Source organism: Oreochromis aureus, linkage group 20, assembly GCF_013358895.1.
Source record: "Oreochromis aureus strain Israel breed Guangdong linkage group 20, ZZ_aureus, whole genome shotgun sequence".
Taxonomy (NCBI): domain Eukaryota; kingdom Metazoa; phylum Chordata; class Actinopteri; order Cichliformes; family Cichlidae; genus Oreochromis; species Oreochromis aureus.
In genome coordinates, this window is record NC_052961.1 from 21,342,419 (window position 1) to 21,365,223 (window position 22,805).

At 40.9% G+C, this 22,805-nt stretch overlaps 1 protein-coding gene across 1 annotated transcript; it reads left to right on the plus strand.

Annotated features, from left to right (window-relative positions):
• The first annotated feature begins 416 nt into the window (after window positions 1-416).
• On the plus strand, window positions 417-22,805 carry slc6a17 (solute carrier family 6 member 17). The gene is made up of 12 exons (XM_031726497.2): window positions 417-651; window positions 4,696-5,108; window positions 9,720-9,877; window positions 11,691-11,817; window positions 13,422-13,603; window positions 14,403-14,513; window positions 15,684-15,925; window positions 16,017-16,209; window positions 17,548-17,740; window positions 17,818-17,977; window positions 18,132-18,294; window positions 18,454-22,805. The coding sequence occupies exons 2-12, from the start codon at window positions 4,808-4,810 to the stop codon at window positions 18,814-18,816; spliced, it is 2,193 nt and encodes a 730-aa protein (XP_031582357.1). The 5' UTR covers window positions 417-651; window positions 4,696-4,807; the 3' UTR covers window positions 18,817-22,805.

Consider the following 22,805-nt stretch of genomic DNA (forward strand, 5'->3'; position numbering starts at 1 on the left):
CTGAGCAGTGAACTGTGCCAGTTAAGTTTAAAAAAGGGAAAAATCTGGTCACGTACATTCATAATAATAATAATAATAATAATAATAATAATAATAATACGAAGGCAATTTGTACATTAGCATATTCAGTCAGTTCCTTTCATCCATCTGATTAAAGGCTACCTGTGTGACGCCCCTATTATCTTAATATCCTGGGACCACTGCAGATGTTCGGATCAACTGCTTACGTGCGCACGAGCGAATGAGTCAAACCTGCGTCAGACACCGTCGTGACTTACCATAGTAATTTCTCCATCCTATTGGGGGCTGATTTATTCCACAACACAGCCATAACCACGTGGAAACCAGAAGTGTGAGCGGGTGTGTTTTTCAGATCTAGAGAACATCACACAGAGAGACAAACGGTTGCAATAAATTGTTACCTGCTCAGGTTAATGTGATTATAGGAGCCCAAACTTGTGGCAGGCGCCGAGCTCCTGCGTCAGACTTTACGCACCATGCGCCCTATGTGACTGGAAGCTGTGATTTCGCATCTCTTTACGCGCAGAGATGGTGCATACGGAGACCGTGCCTAAATGAAGACAGTTTATCGTACGTTGGATGTATGTTGTCACAGTGAGTCGTTCTAACCGATTCTGCACACAGCAAAAGGTAAGAAACGCAATCCGGTAACCATTTTCGTGTTATTTATTAATACATTCATGGTGTAGCTCTGAGACGAGTAAATGGTTTTGTATTGTCGCGATGCACTTGCACAAACATCCTACTTGAAGTCATTTAACAAAGAAGAGAGACAGCTTTCAACTCATCACAAATGGTGGCTTCGCCGCGCCATTCACGGTGTGCGTCGTTCATTAATCCCCTGCGCTTGACGCTGTCGCGCCATGTGTGTCCAAATTTGTCTCAGATATAACAAATTCTGCGGGGAGGCGGATCATCTGCTGACTTACATCGGTGCCTTTTGCATTTCCGCATTGTTATTATAAGGTGGTTGGTTTGACCTTGACAAGGTATCAGAGGTTATACCCACGTAGATAGTTACTTCTCGTGCTTATGGCCTGTGTAAAACGTGCCTGAAGGATGCTCGAACATGGCCACACAGGTGATGTTTTGATCCCAGCTTCTACACTTTGTTGTTCAGGATCGAATCAGTTTCGTGGTTCCTGCATGGCATCGTGCCATCTAACCAAATGCAACAGTGACACCATCTTCTATCCAGAAATTACTCAAATCTAAGATCTGGGAGTGAGACAGTTTGTGATGGCTGCCTGATTGACAGTGCAACAGATCCCACAACAAACTGTCACCTTCAGTATTCCCACTCTCTCCTTCCCTCGGTTCTGTCACAGTAGCTCTGTGTTATTTGCAGCCGTCCTTCAGGGCATATTATGTCTGTCCATTTGAGATGGTGAGAGGAGAGGCAGGCGACCACTGATGCAGCAGGGATGGGATTTCAATTTTGCAGGAAGAGCCATTGCTTAGCAACCACACTAGATAAAAGTGGAGCATATCTTTGTAGAGAACCTGCGCTGTTACATCATCAACACAAAACTGTCTGAGGAGAGTTGGGAATACAGTTCCAGGAAGAAGAAGCAGGAACAAGCATCTGCCTCTGAGGAGGCAGCCGAGCCACAGGGGTCTATTGCCGTCACTCCTTTGGAAAGCAAACGCTTTAAGTCTGCAGCACATTATCCTTCGCATGAATGTTCTGTTTTCTCTGCAAGCACAATCATTTTTCAGAGTATTCTGAAAGGAAAAAAAAACACTTCTTGTCACTTTGTTTCCCTCAGATGGTGATTGACAACTGAGTCATAATCTGTAACAGTGTCTTGCACTGTATGTGAAGCCCTGCTGTCTCTGTAATGCACCATCTGTGTCAGCACATACTGTGAAACCCAGAAAATTGCTGTGTACTGCTACAACAACATCGAAAACTTTCACCACACGCTATTAGTAGGTCACAGTGACAATCCTATCTGCCATTTGTGTCTAACAGACCACCATCATCCCAACCCATGAGTAGAAATTAGGCCAGTTTGTTACTAACTATACCGATATTTCCATTCGTTTGGAAAATAGGGCAAAAACATCATGTGGACATTTTTGTACGGCTCCAGGTTGCAAGTGCCAAAACTGCAGCTGAGTCAAAAAATAATTTTGTTTTGCAAACATGCACACTGTTGTTTCACACCTCATTCAGAGAGTGTCTGATGATGAGTCAGTATTGTGCAGTTGTAGACCGCTGTGGGAAAGGTCACCGCTGTTCTGGGATCTGTTTCGAGCACTCAGCTTCCGAGCTGCTGCGTGTCGTGACTGCAGTTGAGGAATTTGATGTGCGTGCTACTGGTTCAGACTTTGGATGGGCTTAAGAGTCCGGCCGGCTGGCAACTATTCTTTGAGAAGTCGCTGTGAATACAGGACCGGCTCTGATTTCAGTCGAGTGCATCTGTTTTTTAAGATTAGAAGTTTTGTTTTCAGATCAAACACCTCTGGCTTCTATTCTCTGTTCTTGAACTGCCAGAGTGAAAAGTCAGATCAAACTCATCCCACACAGCGAAACAACAACAAAAGGGGGTAGGAGACAGGGGGGTTGAGGGGGTCTGCCTTCAAGGTCTGGTTTCAGGCATTCGCTACTCCTTTAGCAGCTCTTTTGGCATTTACAGCAAAGGGTAACTTTCTCTCAGTGTCTTCATGTGATTTTCACACCAGTCTTTGAAGGTCAAGCATGTCCGTTTGAGCTTCCATGCTTGCAACCACAAATTTACATGTTAATTTTAAAAGAATTAGGTTGCTGGTGTTTACTGGGTTTCCCACTGTGTTTTATAGCAGGAGTGGATCATTCAAAGACCACCCCTCTTCATGTGCAGGGCAGCTATTTCACTCAACACATTCAATATAGTTTAAGGCAGATCTTCACCTATTTTACTCACTTGTTTGTTTTGTTTTCATGATTTTGGTGATTAAGAGCTGCACATTGTGAGACCGCAGATAGATTCAACTTACCAGTCCTCTGTAATTTTCTCTTATTTAGTGTAACACACGTAACTAACAAGCATGTAACTAACAATCTGGGTTAGTTATTAAATTTAATAACCAAATCACTTCATATTTATAGTCATTTTTCCGACTGAATCTCTGACTGAACTGTTGCACTGCGGTCAATTTAGGAACGGAGGTGAAGGTAAACAAATTTTTGTGGCCAGACCAGACTAACACCGTTACCACACCACTAATACTCAGATGCTTGAATCATCAGTGACTTATTATGACATACGTACAAGCTGTTGTTTTTTGTTTGTTTTGTTTTTGTGTTTTTTTACTTTAGCCCTCAATTGATTACAAATGTAGCTGAGTTGCTTGAGCTGAGTTTTTCATTGTCAAAAAAGCTCAGGACATAATTACAGTAAAACAAGTGCTTGTGCTGTTACACCGTGTCTTTGTGGGGCTAACTGTGGAAAGATGACCCCACTAGATTTCAGACTAGTTCTGCTGCAAGAAAAGGTGTTGCAGGAATGTGCAACAGTGGGCAAGTATTCCTGCTCTTGTTTGGTGGATGTGTCTGAAGTGTTAATGATCCTGTGTGGTGTTTCTATACTGCTTCTGCTTCTATAGAAAACCAAAACATGAAGTAAACAGGATGTTTAGTGCATAAATGTCCATTGTTGCATATGACAGTGTAATGCTAAGTTTGGGTTTGTTATTAAATTACTTAATATTTATAATAATACGACAGCTGGGATAGGCTAGGATCCTAGTATGAATGGATGGATGGGCTAATATTAGCGCAATTTCAAGAGACTCACATCTTCTGGAACAAAAAGTAATGTTATGCTGCACTGTAATCAACACCAGATTCCTTTTGATGGAGGAACAGTATACAGGATTATACGATTAATCGTGGATTATTTTTTAAAGGGCCTCTGAAAAATTAACACATACACACATAGAAAGTTTCAAGAAGTTATTACAGCTGTACTGTGCTCGATCTATACAGCATCTGAAATTTTAAAATAACATGTAGACAAGATTTTGAAGTTGTGCAATGAGAAGAAAAGTATACAGACACTAATAACTGATGAAATCTGCTTAGCGGCTTTAGTTTTACTGCGTTTGCTTGAACCAGTAGTCACACAGACAGGCTGCATGCTGCTGGTCATCCTACTCACATGACCCAACTTTAGTATAATGGGCCCTGCTGTGAAATGGATTGTGTTTCAATCTTTGTATCTCATTCACCATAATGAATTGGATTACTGAAATACCTCATGGCTCTGAAGCGCTGCTGTTTTTAGAAACATTTTGAGTTTGGAAACTAGTTGAAGCAACATGCTTTATGTCACGTTCCATTAGTGTGGCTCCTGAACTGGTCTTGTGATGCTTTATAGGCCTGAAACTAGCTATTTTTTAATAGTAATTTTTCTATTTTTCTTCTTGATATTTTTGAATTAATTGTATTTTTTTTTTAAAAGAAACATGGTGCCAGTTTTAGCTTGATTCGGGCTGCAGTTCTGTGCTGTATGATTTTCCTTCTGTAAAATATTCATTGTGCAAAATTGACAAAAAAACATTGCTTTAAAAAAAAGACGAAATAATGATGGATGAACAATTACCAGAAGGATTTTTGTACATAAAATATCATTATATCAATCATGATGAAAGGTTAGATTAAAACTTTGGGGTTTTTTCTCTTTGCAGATCTACTAAACCACAAAGTTCATCCCCTGGAAACTTGCCAGCCTCCATCCATTCTCTCTCCTGTCAGTACTTCAGGCTCTCATCTTCTTGTCAACGCCCCGGTCTCGCAGCCATGCCAAAGAACACCAAGGTGACCCAGCGGGAGCACAGCAATGAGCCGGTCACTGAGTCAGTGGCTGACCTGCTGTCTCTGGAGCACCCCATGGACTATAAGAGCAGTCAGATGAGTATGGGTCTAAGTCCTGGCTCTACTGCGCCAGTAAAGGCCCTGCTGCCTTCTCCTGACCCAGATGCAGAGGATGGCCGACCAGCATGGAACAACAAGTTGGAGTACATCCTGGCCCAGGTGGGCTTCTCTGTGGGTCTGGGGAACGTCTGGAGGTTTCCCTACTTGTGCCAGAAAAATGGTGGAGGTAAGTGGATGAATACGTGAATTTGGTTTGTGTAACTAGTTTGCTGTCTCAGAGAACTGGAATAAATGGCCAGATGGGAGCAGTTAACAGCACTCACTGTTTTTATATTTTGTCCTTTACTTAGCATGGTATTTGTTTTCTCTCCACAGTCCTGCCTGGAAACTATTTGCTCAAATATAAGTTGATTAACAATGTTCACATTTAGTGATTGCCATAAAAGTTAATTTCCATCACATCACAGACAGAAAAATGTGAGTGATTTCAGCTAATTTAAGTCCCACCTAGTTAGGTAAGTTTATTTATTCGAGAAGTCTCATTAAGGTTAAGCTCTCTATTACAAGAGAGCAAAGAATAAATTACATGTACACAAGATCACAGTAATAAATCCCGCCACTCAAAACAGTCTCCACATTCAGACGCGCAAACACAACAATCAAAACTCTCGTAAATATTGCTGAAGCTTTGAAGTCCCAGTGAGGAGTGGATGTCTCTAGCTTCCAGGTGTGTTGTAGCTTAATCCTGCAAACACGGCACTAGAAAAAAGTGTGGGTAGGTGGATGGATATGTGTGCATGAATTTGGATTGGCTGGCTGATAGAAGCGGAAAAACCTGAACATATTTTGTGACCAAAGTTGGAGTGAATAATATTTGCTGGGTTTGGGTTTCACTTCCTATAAACGGGCCACCCATGGTGAACATGTATCCTTCAGGGTGCTGAGTAATGTTAACAGGAGGTGCCAAGCCAAGGCAGTTAAAGTGATTTTTTTTATTAGTTCTGTAAAATATTTCATTAAATAAGTGGCCAGATGGGAGTAGTTAACTTAACAGCGCTCACTGATTTTTCTTTATCCTTTAAGCATTTGTTTGCTCTCCTCAGTCCTGTCCATAACCCTGTGTGTGCCTGGAAACTATTTGCTCAAATATGATTTGATTAACAATGCTCACGTTTGATGATTGACATAAATAATAATTCTGCATTATTTCCTGTCATAAATCCCTCATTTCCATCACATCACAGAACGAAATATGCGAGTAATTTCAACTAATTTATCTCCCGTTTTTTCACTTAATTGGTTGAGTTTGTTCATTCAATAAATATCATTGAGTCTAAGATAAAGAGCGCTGAGAAAAATTACACAAGATCGCAGCGATAAAATTCACCCGCATAACCACAATAATTAAAACTCTCATAAATGTTATTAATGCTTTAATGTGTCTCTGAGTAGCGAGTGTCTCTAACTTTAAGGTGTGCTGCCGCTCAGGCCTGCAATAAGGTACAAGAAATAGTACAAGTACAAGAATTCAGTCCAGTGCAGAAGGTGTCAGAGTCATTTGTTGTGGCTGCCCTGTTTTGGTATAACTGCCTAGTTAGAAATTACCATTGCTGAGCAAGATATTCAGTATAAAGTAATGTAGGTCAAGCCACAGCTCTTCAGCAGATTTTAGGACTTTAATGATGAGTGACAATTTAGCACATGGATAGTAACATTGTAACATTATTATTTACAGATTTTCTTTATATTATAATCATTATTGAATTGAATTTTATTTCTATAGTACTGATTCACAGCAACAGTCAACTTAGGACACTTTATGTTGTAGGGTTAAGACCCTAAAAAGCCAAAATGTAAAAATGACCAATAGTTGAATGTGTTGGTGAAGACATGCCGAGTGCATCCTGGGCAGCCTAAGCCTACCACAGCATAACTAAGGGAAGGTTCAGGGTCACCTGATACAGTCGTAATTATAAACTTTATCAAAAAGGAAAGTAAGCTTAAAAGTAGAGAGGGTGTCTGTCTCTTGAATCCAAACTGGGAGGAGAGGGGCCTGAAAGCCAAACGCTCTGCTTCCCATTCTACTTTTAGAAACTCGAGGAAAAACCTACAGCGTGAGAACAAGGTGCTCTATTAGGATTATTATGGTACTGTGAGGTCTTCAACATATGATGAGACCTGATTATTCAAAAGTTTGTATGTGAGGAGATGGATTTTAAATGACATTCTGGATTGGGAGAAATACACTCACTCTTTCTGGTCCCAGTTGCTACTCTTGCTGCAGTCTTCTGGATCAACAGAAGACTTTTCAGAGACCTTTTAGAGCAAAAATTGTTATAGTCCAGCCTAAAAAGTATCGACTAAATGAAGGATAAACGTTTATGGGTCAGGACGTGCTTGTAATGGCGAGCTGAGCTGGACAGTGAAAATATTGATGCACAGAGTAAATAGTGTGCCTAATATTGAGCTTTGAGGGACACCATATAAGTCATCTGGGGAAGTGATTAAAAACAATTAGCAGCAAGAGTTTGAACACACAGACAAATGTGATTTTAATGAGGCGTTTGCTGTGACGAGTGAAGCAAAGTGTTGCTTTTCATCTCGTGAACAGCAGCAGTTGTAACAGTTATTGTGTAAAGCTTTGCTGCTCTGACTGATAGATCTTATTATCTTATTATAGGTTGGCTTCCAGGACTTGGGACAGACAAGACAGCGGCAGTGTTTCCTGTTGAATCTGACACACACACACAGACGACATTAACCCAGTTACTCTGCTGTAGTCAGAGGGGCAGTCTCTTCAATGTTTCTCAGATTTAGCCAACCTGTGCTGTCAGCAGCTACAAGACGAGGTCGTCTCTCCTCACCGAGACGAGGGAGCTCTGAGAGGTCTGGCATAATGCTGCGAGATCCTCCACTTTAGGCTTTGTTTGCTTTTGTAGCTGATTTCTCAGCCTTGTCTCTCAGGTAGCGTGATTATGATGAGATGAGATGGTGGCGATGACTGAAATGGAGGAAGTCGAAGAGTAAATATTAATTTCCTTGGCTTTCAGACATCGTGAGTGCTTTGTGTGGGAGGTGTGTGTAGAGAGGGTATTTGAAACGTGTGATAACAAAGCGGAATCTGAGTATGCGTGTATTTGCTCGTATTAATCAGAGTGTGTGCATATTTGTGCACATTAATGAGTATCTGTCCCAGCTGACGCTTGACTTGGTGGGAGGTGCGGCATTGTCTTGTCTGGGCTTGTCCCCATGATAATGACAAGCTGTCTCTAATTCTTTTCCATCCTTTATCAAGTTTTCCATCACTTTCTTAATATTTCGAGTCAAGCCTTTTATAACACAGACAAATTTTAGGCTTACGTACTTCACCTAAATAATATTAATAATTAATTTGTATTGTTGAGCTCATGCCTCATGGTGAAACCTACTATTTGCAATATGCTTGCATTTGTCTTTACAGAAAAAAATAATCCAACAACTCAAGTTTTAAATAATGTTTTGAATGTAGTCATACTTGGATTCATTTCAACACCATTTAACTGTTTTCTCTTATAATCAAATGCAGGATAAACTCATATATAATCACCTCAGTGTTCAGCAAATATCACTCATTTTTTGAAATTTGCAAATAGGGACTACCATTTGCCAACACACTTAAATATATACGAGAAATAGGAAAATACATTTGTAACAAATTAAAAAAGGTACAGTAAAGCATAAGTTTTACTACTAGAGTATTAAAACTTGTGCTTTAGTGTACCTTGGCACTGATTCTCAGAGCCTCTTGAACTCTACAGGAGGCGTGAAACACTTCCGAAAGATATTTCCTCCTTTGGCGTTGTGATGATGTGGAGCAAAGCGCTGGCTGGCAAGTCGGTTTAAAGTCTCCCACAGGTGGTCATACAAAACCAGCACGAATGAATGTTAAGTGTTTAACTGTGTGGAAGCATTTACATTCATTGTGTTTGTGGATGTTTATATTTCGGTATTACTTCAAACTGTTTCTCAACCTGCTCATCAAGACTCACATCCCTAAATATGGGGTTTCTAGTGTGTTCTTCATATATAGTGGTTTGATATCTCTACACATCAGTGCATATAAATAGTGTGGATTATCACTGGTTTGGCTCAGGTGAAATGTATGTAAGGAAAAACAAAAGCTAAAGCAGTCATCTCGGCTGTTCCGTGTGTCTGCCGCTCGGCATAGACATCAAAAAGAGCTCAGCACATCAGCCACTTCTCCACGCCACTGTGTAACACGACACTGTGTAACACGACACTGTGTAACACGACACTGTGTTCTTGTCTTTGTTCCCTTTGTATGCTGCTACCTCTAATAGCCACTTCCGATGTTATCGGAAATTTTATTTGAGTCAAACGTCACCGGCGTTTGTTTTTAGTCTGAAAACAGGCTGCTCTCTCCAGCTTTCCATCGCTAACCCATCCTCTGTGGCTTTGAATGGTTTTGTCACCATGGTGCCCCTTCACTTCTTGACGTAAGCATGACTGGACGTGACTTGTTTTCTGTGAGTGCCTGCTGCTCTCCCCGCATCGCCCCCCTCTGTGAAAATGGAAATGGAGCTATCAGACAGAATGAATGGAAGTTAAAAATGAGGAGTGAGAGGAAGAAAAGAAATTGTGAGGGGCATTGAAGACGAAAAGAATAGATTCCAAAAATAGGATCCAAGAAAGGATGAGAGAAAAATTTTACAACATCCCCTCTGCCGCTTTGAGCTTTTGTCCTTCGCTGCGCATAGATTAAAAAAAAAACACACAAAAGAATCCGTGCATGTTGCAGCCAATTATCCTCCCCCTGCTCTTTCTCTGTCTCTCTCAGGTGCATACCTGGTGCCATACTTGATTCTTCTCATCCTCATTGGCATCCCACTGTTCTTCCTTGAGCTGGCGGTGGGTCAGAGGATCAGGCGTGGCAGCATTGGTGTGTGGAACTATGTCTACCCAAGGCTGGGCGGCATCGGGGTTTCCAGCCTGATGGTAAGTGGGTTATGTCACTTAACATGACCTCCGATTCACACTCAGTTCACGTGTAATTACAGGCTTTACATGTGATAAGTAATGACTTCACTGATGCCTGTCACTTTTAACTTGCAACCGTGTTAGTGGCTCTGTGAGGACATACTGACGTCAACAACGCCTCCCTAGAAATGTTACTGCATGTAGGGCTGACGCAGGCCACAGCTATTGTGGTTGGTGTGTTGGCGATTCCTTCTGTGCATTTACTCTTTCACCGCAGTTTTTGAATTCATCAGTGAGAGACTAACAACCAAAGCCTCATCACAAAGATTAATAATCATAGTAGCAAAATAAAGACTCACAAGTGTCAGCAAATTCCTGGAGAAAGGTTTCTGAAACTATCAGAATGGATGTGTGGAAAAAGGTCTGTGGAAAAACATCCCAGCGTTTTATTGGTTTTTATCATGCCTGGCACTGCAAATAAAACATGACCACAGACTAATTAACATATAATGCATCAATGACGTCGGCCACTGAAGTCGGTTACGTTGTAGGCTTTACAAAGATACCCCGCAGAAGTCAAAATCGGGACTTAGTGGTAATCCATCCAGTAATTATGTGGACATTTCAGGTCAAACCAGAAATGTCTCTGTCACAGTGGCAATAAAAGAAAAATCAGAGGGGCCGTTCTGGTGAGTTCATGAATGCCTGTATGAAATTTCATGAATTATTCATTTTTATTAAATTCACAAGGTCGTGATTTTCTCATGAGTTTTTCTGCCATGAAAGACTTACACTTGACTGTATCCAGCATGAAGTCCACTCTATTAAAATAAATAAATAAATAGGTAATACTTGTTCATCTCTCTCTAAATGAATCCAATTAAATAAGCATTTCACTGCCTAACCACTGGACCAAAGAAAATTTATTTATGACCGACTAAGATTTGATGTTTTACTGTTAGTGGAAAATTTGGTGACATATTTTTTCCACCTCATAGTGAATCACCGGACTGTAAAACAATAAATAACAGATGATATTCCAACCTAATGGACATTTTATGATATCTGGGTTGATCTTTTTTTATTATTATTCATTTTACTCAATTATACCTCCATAAAAAACCCAATGATCAATAAAGGCAGTGAGCCTTATTTACGGCTGCTTTATTTAAAAAGCAATTGCGTATTGTGCTGCTTTTGCATCATGATAAAAACAGCCTGTGAAGACATACAAATGTGTTTAAGACCAAGATGCACGTTATACAACTCTGTTAAATAATGATTTTCACAACTTTAAATACTCATTATTTTCTAAGACTACAGACATGCTGTGCCGGACTCCCTCTGCCTGCTCATATTGCTTCCTTTTGTTGCATTAAAGAGAGCAACATGCAAAGACCAGCGCCGATCGCTGTCACCAACTATTCCCATCAGCAGCAGCAAAAGTAGTGACCCATCAGTGCTACCAGCTTAAAATATAGCCAGTCAGCAAATGAGTCTGTCGGTCCTTCTGTTTGACTCTCTTCCTGATAGTGATTTCATCCATCCAGTGCAAAGGCGGAGATGGAAAGACCTGGCCCGGGGCAATGAGGCGTGTGACAGCTCGGATATGGCAGAGGGAGATCAGGAGCTATAAATACCTCCTCATAGAGGACCCGAGCTTTAGCTGCTGAGAGCAAACAGCTCAATAATTTATATGCACTCTAATTTAAGCTGTGTGCTTAGTGTCTACGCCACGACTCAAGAAGAGTCATGGCATAAACATTCTGGATTTGTGTGATTTGTTTTTCACAATGTTAAGTGTTGCTGTTTTGCTCTTATTTTTCTTCAGGTTTGCGGTTTTGTGGGCCTCTATTATAATGTGATTATTGGCTGGAGTATCTTCTACTTCTTCCAGTCTTTTCAGTATCCACTGCCTTGGGCTGAATGCCCCATCCACAGAAATGGAACTCAAGCCGGTGAGTGAACAGTGCAGTCCACTAAATCACTAAACAGCTGCAGAAGGTTGAACATAAACGCACAGCAGAAAACAACTGTCCACATGAATGCTATTTTGTTTTACGCCCCATGACACAGAGTACAGAAAAATAAATAAATACTACATTTTCCCACGAGGTAATTTCATATTCAGTAATTATAGCAGAAGATGCAGACGCGGCACTTAGCAGGATGCCTTTGCATTGAAGCAGCTTTCTGCGGTCAAGCAGGAGTGTTTCGGCAGACGTCTAGCAAATAAGTGTTTTGCGCTGTCTCTATTGCTGGGCCGGCTCTGCGCTTCATGCTACATGGCAGCTCTGTTGCGGCACTTGTCAGACTGCATGACCCGTCTGAGGGTCAGTACCTCTAATGGCTGGCAGCTGGTAGTCTTTGGGGCACACGCAGGTTCTGGCAGAAGAAAAGGCATCAACTTTCATTAGCATGAGAGGGCAGGATCCTGACTCTGCTCATGGTTGTAAAATCGGTGGGCATATAGTGATGTTAACTGTTTCCAAAGGTGGAAAGCATTGTAACTAAGCAGGTTTACATAAATAAATGCTCTGCTTATGTATAATTGGTATGCGATTTAACTTTTTTCTACTTTATTTTCCATTTTACTGCAACAGAGTTTCAACATAGCTATATTTGCATGTTTTTTTAAATATTCTGTAAAAAAGAAAAATTACAAACATATAGTGATGATTTTCACTGTCAAATAATCTCCTGATTATTATCTTCTAAATGACCCATTTTGTTCTCAAAGTGTGAAGAAAGAGGTTTTAATAGGATTTCATAGTTTTGAACAGCTGGAACCCTTAAATGTTTTCTGTTCTTTAAGCAGTTGCTAATTAATTTTATGTCAGCTGACTAATCATTACCTTACAGTTTTTTTCACTTCTGTTCCTAATTAACAGGCCATTTTTAAACATTTATTGGCACTTTTTGCATGTACTTGAGAACATGAGGTGTGTGTGTGTGTGTGTGTGTGTGTGTGTGTGTGTGTGTGTGTGTGTGTGTGTGTGTGGTGTGGGGGTGGGGGGATGAAACAAAGGTCAGCTGGGCAGGAATCAAACTGCAGACACCACAGTTATGTGTCGTGTGCACATAAACCATTAGACTATCAGCATCTTCAGTTTATTTTTTTGAGTTGTTTTCATTCGAAAGAGTGGGAGGGCCGCCTTTCAGCTTCTAAGTGCAAATTCATATATTAAAAGAGTTTAACCCTGAAATAAAACCAAAAACATGAAATATTTGGCTGTAAATTATGAAGAAATCACTTATTTTGGAAAATTCATGCAAAAGCCAACTGCATTTTCTCCTCAAGGAAGTAAGGAATTATGAAAATCATGAAAATACTTCTTATGTAAATGCTTTATTTATAAGATTAAGATTAGCAATAATTTTCATACTGTGTTATTTTTTGTAGCTACTGCTACTAACTTTGCATTACTGGCCTTTTGCAAATGAATTTATTTAAATAAAACATTAAAGAATCTGTCAGGTTTTCTATTCTAAAAGTACACTGGATGCATTTAATTATTGGTGTGCTTTTCCCTCCCCGTCTTCCCGTTTGTTGCTGTTACAGTTGTGGAGCCAGAATGTGAGAAGAGCTCAGCCACCACTTACTTCTGGTACCGCCAGGCTCTTAACATCACCAGTAGCATCGACGACACTGGAGGTCTGAATTGGAAGATGACCCTGTCCCTGCTGGTGGCTTGGATCATGGTCTGCCTGGCTGTCATTAAGGGCATACAGTCCTCTGGAAAGGTACAGGGTTCCTCTGAGTTAACAAAATGAGGCTTAAACCTGCTAACTATTGAAATTAGGATTCTGAATTGAGTCATACACAACACAGACCCAGAATAAAGCCCAAAAATAATTTGAAAAAAAAAAAACCCTTGAAATTTCTATTTTTATTCAGTGATTCATCCTCATCAGAGAATGTTTATTCACTTTGGGGATGTTTTTTAGGCGAAGGTAAGATGCTAGCCTCTTGTCGGCACTTGTCTATTTTTGGATCTCATCCATATTATGGAAGAAAGGAACATGCAACATTAATAAACTTAAACTGAACCAAACAAAAAGTACTTCAGGATGCAGATGGAAAATTCTTAGTTTGGCAACAACTGCAACAACATCCTGTAATCTTGATCCAGGGAATGAGTCATACGCAACAGCAGCATCCAGCCAGCGTCTCAGTAGGAAAAAGCACAACAAAGAGCTGATCGCCAAGTTCTGACACACTATTTTAAACCCTAAACTTGGTGATCTAATTATCATAGCCAGTTCTGTAGCGATTCCCTGAAATGCTGCAGGGAAAAATATTTGACTTTAGGAATTGATCTTCATGTTTCAGTTCACAGATTCAGTGCCAAGCAAACACACAACACTGTGTGTGTGTGTGTGTGTGTGTGTGTGTGTGTGTGTGTGTGTGTGTGTGTGTGTGTGTGTGTGTGTGTGTGTGTGTGTGTGTGTGTGGTTGCACGTCTTCCTCTATGTGTAAGACCTCTTAATGCATATCCATGGAAACACAGTGTTAATGTACTTGACTTTCTCGCTCTCTTAGGTGATGTACTTCAGCTCTCTGTTCCCGTATGTGGTGCTGTTCTGTTTCCTGGTGCGAGGTTTGATGCTGAAGGGAGCAGTGGATGGCATCGCTCACATGTTCACCCCTAAGGTGAGGGACAGTCAGAGTTCATTTGACCAAGTAAAAATGTATTTAAGTTGGACTACAGGCTAAAATCTGAAGCTTTCTCCCCTCACGCTGCTGAGAGGTGACACTCTAAGTGACATTTGGTCCACGCAGGCTGTTCAACCATGTGTGGCTGATGGTTTTAGCGTCATGTACTCAGATCCTCTCACAGGAAAATGTCACGAATGCCCATCACTTCTTCTGTGTTGGGTTGATGGCTCCCTCTAGTGGTGAGAGTTTATGACAGCAAAGTGCTTTGTAGTACAGGCAGTTTGATGTTGATAAAATTATTCAAAAATAGCCAGAATAGGTAGTGGAAAAGGAAAGGTCAAAAGTAAGAGCAGCGTCCTTACTTATTGTGGAAGAAAATGCATTTACATTATTATGTCTTTTGTATGATCACGTAATGTGCATTAATTTGGGGACTGATTAGCTCCAAAATAGAGAATACCCTTCATTAGAGCTGAGATGAAGTTTAAGTTTTAAATGGTAAATCAACTGGTTCTTATATGGCACTTTTCTACTAAAGCACTCAAAGAGCTGTATGCAGCATTCACCCATTCACACACATTCATTCACTGCTTTCTATCTGACATTCACACACGTTCATACTCCAATCAACAAATAAGTATCATGCCCAAGGACACTTATTCGTTCATTGGAGGACATGCAGCAGGGATCAAACCACCAATCTTCAATTCGTAGATGACCTGCTGCCTTCTGATTTATAGTCGCCTCATACATGAGCACATCCACTTTTCTCAAACTATGGCAACAGATATGTACAACAGATTTAAGAAAACTCTCTGTAGAGGTTTCATACTTCCCTTAGTGTTCAAGTACAGTGTGGCTGCTGTGTTAATGTTTTGAATGGCCAATGTAGACTTGAACCAACATAACATGGTTAAAAAATCTGGGATAAAAAATTCCAAGCAGACTTCAAATTCATCATTACAGGGTAACCACATGTAGCAGGAAAAGATAGTGTAGTCAGGTCATGTATTTATCTTATGGTGCTGGATATGTTCATTTAAATCATCCAATGAAAACACGTGATATGTTAAATATATGAAATAATAATGTTCTGGAGATTTTTAGAATAAATATGAAATATTATCTAAACTTTACAATCTTTTCCTCTTTTTGTCTCTCCAGCTGGAGAAGATGTTGGAACCACAGGTGTGGAGAGAAGCAGCTACGCAGGTCTTCTTTGCCCTCGGACTGGGCTTTGGCGGCGTCATCGCTTTCTCCAGTTACAACAAGCGGGACAATAACTGCCACTTTGATGCAGCACTGGTTTCCATCATCAACTTTGTTACCTCCATCCTGGCCACTTTGGTAGTGTTCGCTGTGCTGGGGTTCAAGGCCAATGTCATGAACGAGAAGTGTGTCGTCGAGTAAGTGCGTCGCACTGAAGCAAATGCAACCTCAGCAATCTCAGATAGAAAACTAACATGCTTTTTCTTTACATCTCCAACCCATGTGCAGGAATGCAGAGAAGATCCTGGGCTACCTAAACACAGGTGTGCTGAGCAGAGAGCTCATCCCTCCTCACATCAACTTCTCCCACCTGTCTTCCCAGGACTACGCAGAAATGTACGCAGTTATAAAGACAGTGAAGGAGGAAAACTTTGCCCAGCTGGGCCTGGACCCCTGTATCCTGGAGGATGAACTGAACAAGGTCAGCGGGAATAAATCTTCGAGGCAGAGATGATCCTCTGATTGTATATCTGAATCAAATACACGAAGGATAGTTTAGAGATTAGAGAAAAGTGGCTGCAGGTAAAGGTAAATTATTATTAAGGAGTCAAAATGATCCTTTAATGTTGTTAGCCAGAGACAAGGTTGGGTTATTGTTACCATTGAGAGTAAATGTACTTTATAATGTTATTATATAATTAGTATGAAGTAGCTGGGTTTTTATGAGTCGCTTAATAACCTTCAGGTAGTGATTTTATTTCATGATCAGTGACTGTTGTGATTAACTCTCTTTTTGGTGCCAAACCCATTTTACAAGCACTTTTAAAGCGACCATAACTCCACTGCCAATTGTGCTAGAGACAAAATGCAAATGGTTTTGGAAAGAAGAGAAGATGAGCATTGCAGCAATATTCAGTGTATCATTGTAGCTCAAGGCATTCACAAGGTACTGCTGTCTGAACACAGAGAAATCAGCTCCACCTAGATTTTACTACAGTATGTCCACTTCACATTACCATAAGGCCTCAACATTTTTTGGCTACAGAGAAAATTCAAACGGTTTCCTAAATATGAGAATTATTTTGTAATTTTACAGCCAAAAATGACAAATAAGTCCAGGCAGTCTGTATGATACTTGGGTGATAAAGCGTACAGAATACAGCAGATTATTTGGGGGTTTTTGGATCATTGTGGGTTTTCAGGTCTCTACGGGCATTTATTTGGTGTAAATGGATACAATTTAATATTGCTATGCAGTTAGTTTAGGCTATGAGTTGCACTCTGGACAGTACCCTGTGCTACTACATGGTTACCTGTGAATCACTGGTTTTGAGCATGTTTAGCCTGATCCCCTGAGCTCAAACCAGTATGTTACCTTGCCTCCCCAGCTGCATCAGTTTAATTTAAACCCTCAAATTCATCTTGCTACTCCTTACTTTACAGATGATTTCCGCACTAGCTTGAAAATGACCTTGTTAGATTGAGTCCAGAGGCTATAACTTTCTCAGAGAGACGATAGCTGTGTTATGCTAATATGCTCATAACCTGCCTGGCTACCCCTGTGTAGTCTCTAATGTTGTTAAAGCTTTTCACTGTTCCTCTTACTAGTTAAGATCACTGAGTGGCCCCTGGAAATATTTTCAAGAGCAATTGCCTTGCCTTGCCTTGCATAATTTGATTGTTGGTCTCTGTTATGTTGTAATTTTAAGCTTAATGTACTATCCCACTCAAAGTGCATCATTATGAACTCTTTATAAATCGCCTTCATGGCTACACTGCATAAATAATGTTAAGTGGGCGATATCTCGCTATCTTCTAGGCAGTTCAGGGCACCGGTCTGGCGTTCATCGCCTTCACAGAGGCCATGACTCACTTCCCTGCCAGTCCCTTCTGGTCAGTCATGTTCTTCTTTATGCTGATCAACTTGGGCCTGGGAAGCATGATCGGCACCATGACCGGCATCACCACACCCATACTGGATGCCTTCAAGATCCGCAAAGAGATTCTGTGTGGTAGGTGCTGATTCTGCTCATATTCTTCTTCTATCCTTTGATGATTCTAACTCAATATTTCCTCTTGCCTCCCTCAGTGGTTTGTTGTATCATAGCCTACCTGTTGGGGTTACTGTTCGTGCTGCGTTCAGGGAATTACTTTGTGACAATGTTTGATGACTACTCTGCTGGTTTGCCCCTCATTGTGGTGGTGATCCTGGAGAACATCTCTGTAGCCTGGATCTATGGAACTAAGAGGTAATTTGCGTGGATATGTAAAATGAAGACTAAATCCTCATACTACACCACAGTCATTCTTTCATTCACAAGAAAACATTCACCAAAAAACTCAATATTTTCCCCGTTTTACTCAGAGTAAATTTGTTGAGACATCTTTTCTACCTCGTTACAGGTTTATGCAGGACCTGGAGGACATGCTTGGGTTCAGGCCATACTCCTTCTACTTCTACATGTGGAAGTTTGTGTCCCCTGCTGTCTTGGTGGTGCTCATCTGTGCCACTGTTATCGAGATGGCCATTAGTCCTGCAGGATACAATGCCTGGGTAGAAGCTGAGGTCAGTAATCAGAAGCGCTGAAGCTGCTTGACTGAGAAACATTTGACCAAACCCTCCCTTCTTGCAATTTATCTAATTTTCTCTCCTCACCTCTTCTCATCTCTCCCTTCGTTTCATTTGTTTTTGTCGGCCATCCTCATTGAATTCTTTTGGTTTCAGGGCTCGGATCGTTTCCAAAGTTATCCTCCCTGGGCTTTAGCCATGGCCTATGCCCTCATTGTTGTTGCCATGCTGCCTTTACCCATCGTCTTCATCGCCCGCCACTTCAGCCTAATCTCAGATGGCTCCAACAAGCTCTCCGTCTCCTACCGTAAAGGTATGATGAAGGACATCTCCAACCTGGAAGAGCAGGATGAACAGCGTTTCATCCTCAGCAAGAACCCCAGCGAGGCGCCCTCTCCCATGCCTGCCCACCGCGCTTACCTGGGCCCCGGTGGCACCCAAGAGATGACCAACACCAACTACGGCACCAGCACCAAGACGGGCTACCAAAACATCGGCTCGCCCGAGTCTGAGCTATGATCCACTGACGTAACAAGTCCCTCTATTAAACCCTGGCCCTGCTTACAGAGAGGGAGGCAGTGGGAGTGAAAAAGGGAGAGAAAATTAACTTGCAGCATTCATCACACCTTAACCGCCAGAGCAAAATCCCTCTATTCCCCTCATTCTGCTCCATTACCCTTCACCTGTGTTTCTCATCGTCTTGTGCTGCTAATTGCATGTCAGTCTCAGCCATGATGAAGAGCTCATGGGAACGTGAGACCAAACAGATATGACAACCATCTCCATCTGCCAGGAGATGGGGCGGAAAAAGAGCCAAATGAAGTATAGAAGAGTCCAAAGGCTTTGTCGGGTAACGAGCTCTGGTTGAGGTTAAGGTTTTTTGTAATGCTAACATAATTTACATTGTAGTGAACTGTAATGTGTGTTCATCAGTTCGTGCTTCTTTTAGTTCACCTGGAAAGGATTGTTATTTGGGGGGATAGGATGGAAGGAGACGGAAGAAAAGCACTCATCTTGTCCTGATCTGCATCACGGTATGAGAATATTTCTTATCTAGAAAATGTATCAATAAAAAAAACAGTATCTAACAATTGATTCGAATAGTATAAACAGTGTTACAAGCACATTATATCTTTAAGTTTATTGTGCCTATCACACATCAGCAATAATAACCAGTCACAATAGTGTCTTCATTCAAATGTGGATCTCCTTCTATCTTGTTTTTCCCCCACTGATGTAGAATACTGTACATATATGTCGTGCAATAGTTTGAGATGTCAACGTAAATTGTGCATATACACTGCAATAGTGCAAGTCAAGGGGCGGCGTTTTGCCTCTTCATGCCATGAACACAGAAGCACAGGCGCCTGCTATCGTTAGAGCATCTCTGAGCCTTAACACAGAGCAGCACTTTCCTTTCAAAGGATCCTTCTCCTCAGCAAGCACTTCCCACTGTCTCTGTGCAGCTCCAGACCTAGATGGCATAGACAAAGCTTTTCCATTTTAATCAATTGTTTTAATCATGCTGTTTTAATTAAAGCCTCAGAAGGGCAGCAGCGGCAACGCACAAGCAAGAATAAGCACAGCGACGTGTGTTTGATCAGAGGGCAGCTTCATGCTTGTCTGTCTCGTTGTCAGAAAGGCGAATGCAGATGAGGAATTGGAAATGTGAGTTTCGTCTTCGTGTACACGTCCAGATGCGCATGTGTAATTGTGCATGCACAAATGTGTTGTCTGCCACTGAATGAGAGCTGCTGGTGACCCTGCCTGTTTAAAAATAGAGCTGCGTTGCCCAGGGGAAGCCGTGGCAACACACCATAGATACAGATCCTCTTGTGATGTGGAGGAGGAAGAGGAGAGCAGACACCTCGCTCTGTCTGCTCCACCTGCACGGCTGTTTGCTTGGTTAAACAGACGAGAGATTTTACGGTTGATGCCCTTCAAGAATATGTTTCTGATGTTATACCTGTACATTGAATAACAGGTTCACTGCCATGCTGTGCTGTGGATTAATCATACGTCATCCCTGAGTGGATGGTATTTTACGTTCCAACTGAATTGTACATTCCTCGAATTGTGACCACTCTATAGAGATATAATTTCACAAGCACCACAAAATACACCTCGATGTCTTTTTCTGTGATCTGAGGTGTGAAAGTGAAACCTTTTTTTTTTTTTAAATTTTATTCTGTAATCTCAAATCACAGCATATTTTTAGAATTATAATGTGGAAATGTACTCTGATATAAATGTTTGCAGTGAGTGGTAATACATGGTTTTCACCACTGGGTGACTCTGCTGGCCAGCAGAGGAGCCAATGACACTGTCCTGTGGCCCCTCCCTGAAACAACACCAGTACTTGAGACTGAACAGATGTAGTGTGAAGCACAGTCAGCCACATTGTTTGGTGCCTGAACAGATTCTGTGTTGTCTGTTTGCCTTGGGCTTTATGGGTTTTTTTCCCCTTGATTATTTAATTATTTTATTATGTAGAGTTTGGATCAATGTTCCATCATATTAATTTGCACTTTAATTAGGGGGAGACCCTGGAGTTGTTTGTTAAGCACACATGTAAAAAAGAAAAGAGCACAAAGTAAATATAGGGGGCTAATAGTTTAAGATGACAAGGCTCAAAAGAAATGCATGACAAGGCAAAAACATCTAGTCTGCTGTATCTTCTAAAAGACATTTATCTGTGAGTGCGAAATGATAGCATTTTAAAGCTCATCATCTAGGATCTTGTCAAAAGTACTATGTAAATTTAGCCCTGTCATCCCTTTGTGGTAGCCAGTAGCAGAGAGGTCTTATTACCCTGCATCCTATTTTGCTAAGCAATCCCTATGATACGATGGCTGGTACCCTCTACAGCATGGCTCTTGCTTTTAGTTGCTGACCTACAATGGCTGTGATGCATTGCTTGGGATTGACTGGTATTAAGACAATACAGCTCAGATCTATTGCCCTGTCCTTCAAATGATGCTTCGTCTTTCATTCATAGAAACCTCTGTCCATGATGAAAATGAGTTTAATGAGAGAAAGTCTGCATTAAAAGAAACATGATACAGGGGATAAAAAGGATACAAAAGAGTAGTATTAACATCTGTAGATGCAACTTAACTTTGCTAAAATGCAGCAGACAGGGCCTCCTGTAAAAACTGTGCATGAGAACTATATGTCCAACAGTTTGTGATGCAAATGGCACTTAAGCTGAGGTAAAGACACTTAACCTGTATTTAAAAAAAAGCAGTTTTGGTTTGGTTTGGTTTGGATAAAGCACATTTTGGGTAAGCACAAAATATGTTTTATGTCTAAATAAGCAACAAAGTCATTGTGAATGAAAGCGGAGATGAAACTTAAACATCATGTCAGTAATATAGCTGTGATTGCTGCACCCTGCAAGACTCCACTAAAGCATAAAGCTGCACACTGAAATGCATCTTCATAAAAAATTAAACTGCATCGTAAGTCTACAAAAGCACCTGAAGCTACAAAGTGATATGCACAATACATAGATAACAATGTTGAACTAATGCTAATGCAGTGGGTCCTATATGAAGAAAGCACAACAGCAGGCAATCTTATATTTTTCTCTACAATTGGTAGAGATCAGCGCTACTGGCTGCAGAGTGGCCGTAATATGACAAAGCACAGCTGAGATTCCCTCTAATATTTAAAAATCACTGAAACTCTGCAGCAAAGTGGAAAAATGTCTTCTCTGGTCCAAACCTAGCCTGGATACAGGTATCGATTTCTTACTGAAAACAAAGATTCCAACTCCAGGGTTTCTTTTGTCTACGTGTTAACGAGGTTAACTCAGTTCAGTTACTAAGATGAACTTCCCAATAGCAAAGTAAAGGTACATTTATTTAACCGTGCAGATAATGTTTATGTGACCAACCATAGTTATATTTATAGTATTTAAGACAGTGTATTTAATCTGTACATATCGATGTACATTCTGATAAATTCACACTGAATATCTATAGTAAGAGTGACAGGGTGTATACTTGAGCTGTAAATAATAAATGTATATTTTGAGATATTTTTTGATTTTTTGTACTGTCAGTGGTGTTACTTTGGCGTCTGTTGGTTTCTGGTGTTTGTGTGTGGTTGTTCTCGAAACTTAGCCGAGTGACTGTGCATATGTGTATGTATACATCAGCGTGCGTGTATGTGAGTGTATGTGGGTGAGTGAGCGTGTTTAAAGTAAAGGTATATGTAGCTTTTTGGTGTTTAAATGTGTGTTTTTCGCCTCTCTCAGTGTTGTGTGCTGCTGACCTAATCCAGTAGATAAAATCCTGATGTTACAGTCGACTGGGACCACTGATGTAAGCAATCTCTATTCTGTGTTTCTCACTGGAACTGCAGTGGCTTCCAGCACAAAACTGGCAAAACAGAAATCAAGATGAAATGTCTGTCTACAAGAAAGAAGACAGAAACTTTAATTTGTTGGTTGAAGAGCATTCGGATCTGTACAAACATGATGGAGGGAACAGGAAATTAAAATA